This window comes from Drosophila mojavensis, unplaced genomic scaffold (assembly GCF_018153725.1).
Source record: "Drosophila mojavensis isolate 15081-1352.22 unplaced genomic scaffold, ASM1815372v1 contig_16, whole genome shotgun sequence".
Lineage (NCBI taxonomy): Eukaryota > Metazoa > Arthropoda > Insecta > Diptera > Drosophilidae > Drosophila > Drosophila mojavensis.
In genome coordinates this window covers 7,034,748-7,045,706 of record NW_025318693.1, presented here as the reverse complement: position 1 = coordinate 7,045,706, position 10,959 = coordinate 7,034,748, and the positions used below count along the sequence as shown (strand labels likewise).

The following is a 10,959-nucleotide window of genomic DNA, read 5'->3' as shown; positions in this document are numbered from 1 at the left end:
GCGCACGCATGCGAATGAATCTGTATTGCCTAATATGCACATGATCAACTCTCTTACTGGACGCATAAATATAATTAACTGAAGAGACACCACATACAGGGTATTTGCACGTCGTTTAGCCCATACTAAAGCACTCTCTTGTGTTTTTCACATGTGTATTGAGTTTGGCTAATGTGCTGGGGCTGGTTTTCTTTGGCTTGCTTTGCTTGCAGCACATTCCTTGGCGTATCTGGTTCCATAAAATTAGTCATGCTGTGAAATCCCTCATACGCAGCGTCTACGGAATGAAAATAAGTCCGTTTGCATAAATCAGTGCGTCAAGGACGGCCCAGAACAGCGTGCTGCCAATTGTTGCAACAGCCGAAATTAAAAGGAATTCATTAGCATAAAATATTTATTAGGCGAGCTATTGAAATTTCTTAGCTTTGATCTCTACAAAATGTCAAATAAAATTCTTTGAATATATTGTATAATTATATATTATATATAAACACATATATAAGGATATATATATATATATATATATATATATATATATATATATATATATATATATATTTATGAATCACAGTGCGCAATTATGTCACAGCTTTTACTTTCTCAAAAGAATTCTCGAACAGAAAAGGAAACTAAAAGCGGAAACAAAGGCACAAGAAAACATTTTTATTTGACTGCATTGACATCGAAACACCATTTGCTACGCAGATGGCTTATTATGTGCGGCAGCAGTAAAAGTATTTGAATACATTCCGGCTGATATCTGTCCGCCCACTTGCCTCATTAGCCCCAGCTCAACATAGGCTTGGCTTAATTTTGGGCGCTGCGATTATATTTCCGTTATACGCAGCCCATAACAAATGCATAGACGAAGCAAGCAAACAAAAGAAATCGTTAATAGGCAGCAGCACACCCAAGAACGGGGTAGCAACGACGCAACACACACCCTCACCAGCTGCAAAAACAATGTCTATGTATTTGACATATATCTACTCTATTATTAATTATTGCGAGCAGACACTTCTACAGACTAGGCTCTTAAGGGTTCATTTAATATTAAGTGTTGGCAACAAAGTTTTTGGAGCTGCTCATCATTTAAGTGTCGCTGTGTGGGCGTTTTATTTCGTGGAAGTCTCATTCCTATACAATTCAATCCAATAGCAACCGAATTTTAGCTTCGAATTTAAACAAAACATACTTAGGGCAATAACGGGAATTGAATTGGTTTCAATTTGCATTTGAGGTTGATTGTTTTTACTGGTATATACTTAAGTACACTTGGCACTCTGGCATAATCAGGCTAGCCTCAGGCAACTTTAAGTACAACTGCTCTGGTACTCCTCCTGCAGACTTAAGCCAGAACGAACTATAAATATTAGATGGCTGCAATTTTAAGGGAAATTATGAGCTTTAGTGTCTGCTTGAATAAATACGCCCGGCTCCTTTGGCTACTTTTTATATAGCTACTTCAAGTTTTATTTGTATTAAATATTTCATTCTTTAATCAAAACTTGAAGACAACAAAAATTGCCTGTGGTTCGGGCTGCGGTTTTTGGCAGGCGCCGGCTTAAAGGCTCATTTCACGAGTTTTATTGCACAGGATAAAATTTAGAGCTCCCCAAAAAGTTTGCAAGAGGCTGAAAACCATTCCTATTTATAGGCCTATATATTTAAAATTTTAGCTTATTCTACAAGAAAGACAAAATTTCTAACGAATATTTAACGATCGCCTTTTGGTTAAAGAATTCTAGCCTAATTCCCGCAGAAAGGAACATTATCCCAAAAGAAACATTTGATGCATATATTTGGCTAAAAATTGTCTGATACTCTGAAAAAATATCTTAATAATCTGAAGAGTCAAACTCTTTTAAAAGTGAAATCCCGATATAATTTCAATATTTTGTTTGATATATAAATATGCCCAAGTCTGCTGAGATTTCCACATACCCTGCCCGTTAGAGTAGGCCTTTGGACAGAAGTAAAGTTGTTTTCCGCGAGCCACGCCTTCAGGTGCATTTGGTGGGCTTTACAGGTGGCCTTTGGCTAATGCAGATACAGCCGCTTCGTACCGAATCGTATCGTATCGCATCGCATTCTAATTGAGTTGCCAGGCACGCACATTGGCTTGGAGAAGTTGATTTTACGACAAAGCCGAAGCGCAGAAGCCATAAAATAACTTTCAATTATGTGTGGAATGATATGGTGAGTATTATGCCTGATTAAACCAGAGCCAGATAGACAGACGGACGAACAGTTAGCCCGAGGCATGACCATAAAGGGCCCAGCCGTCGACCCAATAGAAGCAGTCCACCATAGTCTATAGAATCAGAGAGCGCAGCTCGTGAGTGTGGAGGCCTGGGCCCTTTGGCTGGCCACAGGTGAAACTACAACTTGCTACAACTTGCGCTTTCCATGACTTTGACAACAAAACGCAATGGCCAATAAAGCTGAGCGCCGAAGCGGAGGCCGCAAAGAGCGGCGCGTATGTCGCATACGCAATTCAATTAACAAAGTACCGACGTATAAAAACCAAGCGCTGGCCGGGCCACATTTGCATAACCCATTGAGTCGCCAACGCGTGCGCAGCTTGGAGCGATATACTGAATAAACACTGAAAGGATGCAGAGTTACGTCTGGCTAATTGGCGCCTTGACCGCGCTGGCCGCCACCGCCCAGGGCGCCACCACCCAAACGCAGCCGACAACGCCATCGGCCACACAGCTGGCCCTGGACATGTACCATGGCTGCCTCAAGGATCTGAGCATCTCGTGTGTGCGCCCCAAGGCGCTGCAGTGGTTCAACGCGGCGCTGCAACAGAATGAGGTGCGCCTAACTGACCGCCTGTCGGTGGTGCGCACCGCACAGCAGCAGCCGGAGGCCAGCAGCACCACTGGTCGTGCGCTGAACGCCGAGCAGCATCAGCAACAGCTGTTCGACCGCATCGACAGCTATTTGGCCAGCCACGCCCTCAGAATTCAGGCGCCCGAATACTTCCGCAGCTCCGAGGCACGCGCCCTGGTGCCCGACTATCTGCTGCAGAATCCCCTGACCCAAGGCGGTCTGATACCACTCGGCGCCGCCAATGAGGGTAAGTCTGATCCCAGCCGCAGCTTTAATCTGCTTACTCATACGCATACACTCCCCCAGGACGTGGCATGATACGCAAGGCGGTGCTGCCCTTCCTGCTGGGCCTCAAGCTGAAGACGACGGTGCTGATGCCGCTGGTTCTGGGCCTGATCGCGCTGAAGACCTGGAAGGCCATGACTCTGGGTCTGCTCTCGCTGGTGCTGTCCGGTGCTCTGGTTATCTTCAAGATCGCCAAGCCCAAGATCGTTAACTACGAGGTGGTGCACTATCCCCATCAGGTGGAGCATGTGGTGCCGCACCACATCGAGCACATTGTGCCCCATCACATCGAGCACATCGTGCCACATCACATCGATCACCATCTGGACCACCACTTGGATCATCATGTGGATCTGCCCGTGGAGCACATTGAGCACTTGGAGCATCCCTCGCCTGCCTGGGACCCACATGCCTGGGCTCGCTCCTCCCAGGAGCCCCAGGACGCCCAAGACATGGCCTACGCAGCACAGAAGAGACGTTGAAATCGACAATCGAAGACACGATGCGAGGACTTTTACAATTGGCTCTATTTTAAGTAGTGCAACGTATTGTTTTTATTTATTTATTTATTTATTTATTTACTATTTATGAAATGTACAAAACAAAAAAGAAAAGAAAAAAATCTGAAAGTAAGATAAAATCCATAAAAGGAAAAAGGCAAATCCCGAACATGTTTTGCAGACAGCTGAGAGGGGCGGGCATAAAACTGCAATAAAAACTATGCAAAAGTCATTTGGCTAATTGAAGGTATTGGACGCAAAAGTTTGTGGGGCCAACGTGAACTGTAATTAGCAAATGTAACAGGCTCTTAATTAGGGCACTCCGAGTTACTTGCTAATGCTTGCATTAGCCAGGGTCTTAGCGCACTTAACCTTTGATGGCCAACACCCACACACACACAAACACAAAAGAGAAAAAACCAAAAGGCAAACAAGAGTTGGCCGAATGTAAGCTGTAAATGAGTCCAACTCCAGCTGGGCCAAGTTGCGACAACGGCTGCGGCCTTAAAGTATTTGCATCGCAGAGCCTTAGCGTAACGTGCCACGCACTCAACTTGACAGGCGCCACATCCTGCGGCCCATTTTCAATTTGTGTATTTGTTTTTCTTTGTCGTTTTTTCGGCACATTCGTGAAGCAAATGAAATTTAATTTGGTTTTTTTGCTTTTTGAGGTATTTTATTTTTGCCTTTCGCCCCGCATATTTTTCAATATCACTCAACTGCCCATGGAACAGTTAAGCACTCACACGTGGCCATCGAGAAAGCTGCAGCGCCAGAGACAGCAGCAACGGCAGCGACAGCAGCAACAATGGCTGCGTGCAACTATGCAAAATGGCGCCAGCGCCAACAACAGACACCACAGCAACCACAACAGCAGTGACAACGCCGCCACTGACAGCAAACACTGACAGCAACAACACCAACAACAACAACAATAGTTCAGGTTGCTCTGAGCGCATGTGCTCGACAGGAAGATACCCTCATATAGTTACTTGATATACGCTTATATATGTTTACGTGCTCACAAATATCATTATTATATACAGTTTTTTATATACAGTTCTTTATATACAGTTATATAAAATTATATCTACATTTATTCAGTGTAAAAATGCTTCTTCTTGCTCTCGAAAAGTCCCACACTCTATAAGAACGGCTTTTTGAAGAAATTGCTTACATTTGGTTCAATAATTTTGATTTTCCTATATTCAATTACCGAAATATTAACTAAGACTATTTACATTTATTTTTCAAGAAAAGATGGCAAAGTATTGAAAACGAATTTAAATGAAATGCATCCTAAAAATGCATTTAAATACATAGCAAATTTAAAGACTTCGACTACAAAAGTCTACGACCTATGCAAAGATAAAAAAAAAATCCAAATATATATTATCGATTTTATGGTAATGCCGAAAATATAAATATAAAATTTAGAGTGTCTGGCGAATTTAACAGGTACAGTAGACGGTAGACAGGCTGTTAGGCGTATAATATAAATAGATAGACTGAAAGACAGACTTTAGCAGATGAGCATATGCATTGACAAATATTGTCAAAGGCTAGTCAAAAAATAAATAAATTGATGTCTGATGCCACCTACTCCACGTACTACCGTTAGCCCTTTGCAATCACATCCAGGGCGTAAATATTGACTATAGAGTATATGGCTTCTCGTGCTGGCCAATACTTCATTGATATTTGACTTGACTGCTATCGCTTGGCCGTTTCTACGCAACAATTTGATATGCGAAATGAACGAAAAAATACAAAAAAAAAATAAAAAAAATAAAAAATACAAAAAATTAACTTTTCCAATTTCATTGGCAAATGTTAGGGCTTCAGCGGCTGCCAAAATGCGCTCGGAATTGCAAATCAAGGGGCAATGCGTGGTGAAACTTTGGCTCCACCAAAAGAGTTAACAGTCAACCAAAAAAATAAAAAAAATAAATAAAAATAAGTAAAAATAAAAAACATATATGCACTGAATTAAACTGATATCAATTCCAATTTCGTGGCAGGCCAAAAAGCGTAATCAATATACGAGATTCATAATTTACATGTTGCAACACGCATATTTCGATATGCAGCGCGTGTCGTTGGCGTGTGTAGTTAAGTGGCTGTGTGTGGCTGGGTGGTGCAGGTGGCGCGCTGGTGGCGTTTCGTATCTACAGCGCATCTGCTGTCACTTTCGCTTTCGTTCAGGAAAAACACTTTCTACATCATTGGCATGGACTCAGCGTAGTCGCGCTGTTGCTCAACTTTGGCTCGAGCCGCAGCTCAGTTTTTAATTATTAATTATCAATTGTTGTATTTATTAATTACACAATTTGTTGTATAAAATATGCGTTGCATTTATTTTATGAATAGTTTTTGAGCAACCTCTGAACGGCCTATGCCTATTCGCTGCGTGCTGCTTATCAAAAAAATAAATGTTGCCTATATTTCTGCTTGCCACACAATGTGGCAGGAATGATAACTCTAGAGTGGAGTTTTATGGATGAGATTTTTGCTCATTGGGGATTCTGTCTAGAGCATATTTTATGGCAATCAAAATATGATTGATATGGTGATGATATATTACTTGGCAAATAATTAGTTATTGTAGTATATACTAGATTCTTTGCTTTAGCACATTTTAGTTCTTAACACTTTAATACTTTGCTTTAGCACATTTTACACATTTTATTTAATATAGATAGTCTATATCTGAATATACAGATTCAGAAGCTGATATTCTTCTATTGAGCTAAACATACTCAAAATCTTCAAGTTTATGTGTTTAATTTATTTGGATAATACATTGATTTAATAAAATTATAAATAGGAAAATAAAAGAGTTAGATATCGGTTTAGTAATTTAAAATATATCCATAGCAAAAATAACGGATATATATGATAGTTGATGATATTCTAATACATCATCCATTTCTATATGCCCAATAGTTGATTTCCTTTTACCTAACTATCCAGCATATTATACATATTATACCAAACCAGCACCTCCAATTTATTTCAGCTGTATAAATTCATTAATTTAGCTTGTCCTAGCCCTCACTTTCAACTGTTTAATCATTTTTAGACATTGTAGCAGCCAAATCTTGCATTCATTAATCATAATGATGCAGTGAAACCAAACATTAAACTTAGTTAGCCAGCTTAAAATGCATTTGTGTGCAGAGTGTTTGACTGAAGTCCTCTCCCTCACATTGCCTTTTAAAGAGTGAATAACGTGCAATTCAAACGCAAACCTAGTTAACTATTCAATAGCATACGTAAATGGTGGCCTAATAGCATTTGCTGCTCGTTTAGAGTTTTCTTCAATTTCCTTGGGCCATGTTTGGAAACAGTTTGGCGTCTCAGACCTTTTTCAAAATCCAGCAGGAAAATGCATTTAATATCAAAGTAAAGTAAAGTTAACCAAATGAAACGCAACGCTCGAGTCGATAGGCGGAGAGCGGCACGCGTTTGAAATAAAACCGTATTAAGTATACGACACGTGGTGCTCGGGCACGCACACGCGCTGCTCACAAACAACAGCAGCAACAGCAACAGCAACAGCAACGGCAACAACAACAACGGCAACAACAACAATGCAATGTTGCTCTGCCTCTTTCGTTGTCTGCTTCATTTATGTCTTCTTCCGCCATGTTTCTTTTGCTTTGCGTACGACCAGCCAGCCGAGCGGGGGCCCGACCGAGTCTCACACAGAAACATTGGGCAAGTATAAAAATCGTGAACGATAGAAAAACGATTATTAAACTCAATTGTGCCAGCAGTGAGGCGAGTTGTCTGTTGTGTGGTGCCCAGCGTCAACTACAAATACGAAAAAGCAAAAAAATAAAAATAAAACACACAAACCAAACAAAATGGCCAAATTCCTTCTTCTGGTTGTGGGCATTGCAGCCCTGGCAGCAGCCACTCAGGGCGCCACAGCGCCGCAATTGCAACGCCTGATAGCCGAGGAGCAGAGCAAATGCGCCAGCGGCCAAGACTCGATGGCGTGCATCAAAGAGCGTGCCATGCGCTTCGTGGACAACGTGTTGAGCCAAGACAGCTTCAAGGTACGCAGACACGCACATTTCCCTCCCTCCCTCTTCCTCCCTCTATATCGTTCTCTTCATTATTCATCTGTCAACACTTGCAGCTGTCCAACTTGGAGGTGCACACAAATGGCCAGAAGGTGGCTCCGGTCAGCGAGGCACGCGCCAGCACCAGCGACGGCTTCCTGGATGCCATTGAGAACTACATGAGCGGCCATGATGTCAGCCTCAATCTGCCCTTGGCCGATGCCAAGATCACCGTCTCGGCACGCAATCTGGCCAACGACGAGCTGAGCTTGAATCTGCAGCTGAACAATGACAATGCCAGCGATATCGAAGCCAGGGGTAAGAAGGGCAACATCTTCAAGAAGGGTGGGTTACCTCCAGTCAAGTGAATAAGCAGCTAAACTGAAACACAAACACCTGCACACCTGCATCCTCTATGTTTAGGCAAGAAGCACCGTCTACGCAAGCTGGCCATGCCCATTCTGGTGCTCATTCTGCTGAAGGCCATCACCGTGATACCCATGGCAATTGGCATACTGAAGATCAAGGCGTTCAATGCGCTCGCCCTCGGCTTCTTCTCCTTCATTGTCTCGGTTGGTTTGGCCATTTTCCAATTGTGCAAAAAGGTAAGACCGTTCAGCAATTAAAAACCGCATCTCTGTTATTTTTTAGGCGTTCGCCGGCTGTGGTAATTAGTGAGTGCGAATGAGAAGAGTTGATTGAGTTGAGTGGAGAGAGGAGAGAGGAGAGGAGAGGGCGGCGGGTTTATATTCAATTACAATATTACATAAATATTAGCACGTATGTATAGTTACACAAAAGAAAAGGGCGCGTGCTCTGGGTAAGTTGTACCAAGAAAAGCAAAAAGCAACCCGAGTCCACAACCCTCCTCCTCTACATCCTCCTTAAAAGCACCCACTAAAAAGCACAAAAAGCAAACCCCAAAATATGCTGTTCATATATTAAAACGAAATCTTTGTTCTGCTCTGCTCTCTCCTTCCACTCACACACACACACAGATTGCGAATGATCACCATCACACCGCCCACATCACCGCCCACGGACCGTGGGACGGCCGTAGCTTTGGCGCCGCGCTGCCCGCCGCCGTCGTGGAGCAGCCCCAGCAACAGGCCCAGGAGCTGGCCTACCAGGCCTATGCCTAATTCCTGAAGCCGCAAAAGCAGGCCACAAAAATGTTGTTGATTGTTAGAAAATGAAAATTGTTTTTGTTTTTTTGTGACTTGATTTGAGCGCATTCTTTAGACACCCCCCTCTATATATATGTATATGTAATAACTATTTATTTATTTATTGAAAAGAACAAAAGAAGAAAAAAAAACAAAAGAAAAGAAGAGAAAGAGCAAAACACAAATACCAAAACAACACAAATAAATGCTTAAAAATTTAAGTGAATTATATTAATTTAGTGTAGCCTACTTAGGGCTGGCTGCCTTCCGTCAAGTGGGCCCGGCCCAAAGTTTCACTGAGCCTCAATTATGCATGGGGCCAAGACGCACTTGGGGACGTCCTAATTAGCCAAATTTAAGTGGCTCAAATTCTTTGGCGCTGCGCGTCTAATTAAATATTCCAGTCTACACACTTGGCTCGATTAATGCGATGAACTTGCCTTTAATTTTAATTTTTAAGTGACTCCGTTTCACTCGACCGATGAAAGTTGCGCCCGAAAGTGAAAGTCTTTGCATATTCTAATCGATAACCGGTCGCTGGGGCAGAATGGACCGCAGCCAAAGTGCAGCGCCGCATGACAAGAGTCGACCTAAAATTCTTAGGCTTCACTGAACACTTCCACACACACATTTGCGTTTCATTTAAAGCAAGCAATAAAGGACAAATATTATACCAGCAGCTGGTCCAGACGCATTCCTCTGGCCAATAAACCGTACAAATTGTTGAGCAGCTAGCCACTAGGCCGTGCTGGCCAAGTGGAAAAACTTTAAAAATTCAGCTGACAATTTGAAATGCTCGTGCGTGGATGGGGGGGGGAAAGCTAAAGCTGTGGGACAGTTGGCTTCGCACTTCGTTGCGTTGCTTTCATAACAAGTTGGCATTCAGGAGCAAATGGCATAGCCACACGAGCAAGTGAATATTTATGGCTTGTTTACACTCGGAAATGTCCTGCACTCGTTAAAAGTGGATAGTAAAAAGCTCAACTACTTTTGCCCAAGGATCACTGACGAAAGGCAGATCGTAAATGACGTCGAAATGATGGAGTGCAGTCCTTAGTTCCATCTACGAATTTCTACAAACGGTTTTACTTCCTGTACTCTATATTTACTATGGCTATGTAATACATCTATCTATCTGTGTATTCTATTTATCTATATATTCTTTTATCTGCGTACATTATTTATAATACCCAAGATTTAGAGGCATTCAGCTATATATGTATATGACTCTAACTAACCACATACATATATCAACTAAATATCTATTCAAAAGGGGCATCGGCATTGGGCTCTGTCGAACTATCTGCCAGGTATATTTTAGTCAGGCATTTGTGTCACTTTTACTTGTTCATTTTCATTTTTCGTTTTATTTCCTTCGACTGCAGTTTCGATTGTTTTTCAATTTTGGCACGCATTGAGTGAAGTGTCAACGAAATTTCTTTTATCCGATGATAACAGATCGTGTGACGCTGACAACGACACCTGTTGCATTATTCACATTATCAGTTAGGTAATCTCTGCGTGGTGTCAGCGGCTAACTCTTTGCTTTTTTATTTGTTTACATGGCTTAGGTTTTTTTGTTCAGGGATATTACGAGATCGGAACTGCTCTATAATGTAGAGCAATTTTAATATATTTTTCGATTATAATTGGACATGATGAGTTGTATATTTTATAAAATATTGTCATAATAAATAGAAACTCCGGTAATGTGTAGAAAACGAAGATCAATGCTGCATAAGAAATAAGTTTTCCTAATGCCAAGCACTCGACTCATAATTTCATTTCACATTCCAATATTATTGAGAGTATATGTTTAGTTTATTTTCTTAATTACAGCAGAATTGTATGATTATTTTTCGGGTATAACGACGGCTCCTTGAGTGTCCTTATAACCAGATTCTGTTGTATTTGATTTAGACGATATTTTTGGTGGTATATATTTAAACAATAAAATACGATAATATATCGGAAAATGCATACAATTGTTTTATTATTTACTAAGGAACTATATATATATATACCTGGTAAATTGAAAATGATTTTCACAGATTATTGAACCTAGAGACTTTATGTTTTATATACATATATTTTTGTATA

The 10,959-nt window shown here is 41.4% G+C and overlaps 2 protein-coding genes across 3 annotated transcripts; both read left to right on the top strand.

The window, feature by feature from the left end:
• The first annotated feature begins 2,542 nt into the window (after window positions 1–2,542).
• Window positions 2,543–3,927, top strand: LOC6573160. Its single transcript, XM_001999215.3, has 2 exons — window positions 2,543–3,085; window positions 3,145–3,927. Exons 1-2 carry the CDS (start codon window positions 2,617–2,619, stop codon window positions 3,603–3,605), a joined length of 930 nt encoding a protein of 309 aa, XP_001999251.1. The 5' UTR covers window positions 2,543–2,616; the 3' UTR covers window positions 3,606–3,927.
• Window positions 3,928–7,391: 3,464 nt separating this feature from the next.
• LOC6573161 lies at window positions 7,392–8,988 on the top strand. Of its 2 annotated transcripts, none has more exons than XM_015166771.3 (4): window positions 7,392–7,687; window positions 7,771–8,011; window positions 8,117–8,298; window positions 8,692–8,988. In XM_015166771.3, the coding sequence occupies exons 1-4, from the start codon at window positions 7,493–7,495 to the stop codon at window positions 8,833–8,835; spliced, it is 762 nt and encodes a 253-aa protein (XP_015022257.1). In that variant the 5' UTR covers window positions 7,392–7,492; the 3' UTR covers window positions 8,836–8,988. The 2 variants fall into 2 exon arrangements, with proteins under 2 accessions (XP_015022257.1, XP_001999252.1); XM_001999216.4 differs by having other exon boundaries at window positions 7,771–8,038.
• Window positions 8,989–10,959: the final 1,971 nt, after the last annotated feature.

Excerpts from the sequence above, each read along its gene's own strand:
- LOC6573160 (XM_001999215.3), top strand. The coding sequence starts at position 2,617 with ATGCAGAGTTACGTCTGGCTAATTGGCGCCTTGACCGCGCTGGCCGCC. Across the intron at positions 3,086-3,144 it reads ACTCGGCGCCGCCAATGAGG|GACGTGGCATGATACGCAAG; the intron begins GTAAGTCTGATC and ends ACACTCCCCCAG.
- LOC6573161 (XM_001999216.4), top strand. The coding sequence starts at position 7,493 with ATGGCCAAATTCCTTCTTCTGGTTGTGGGCATTGCAGCCCTGGCAGCA. Across the intron at positions 7,688-7,770 it reads TGAGCCAAGACAGCTTCAAG|CTGTCCAACTTGGAGGTGCA; the intron begins GTACGCAGACAC and ends CAACACTTGCAG. Across the intron at positions 8,299-8,691 it reads TTTTCCAATTGTGCAAAAAG|ATTGCGAATGATCACCATCA; the intron begins GTAAGACCGTTC and ends ACACACACACAG.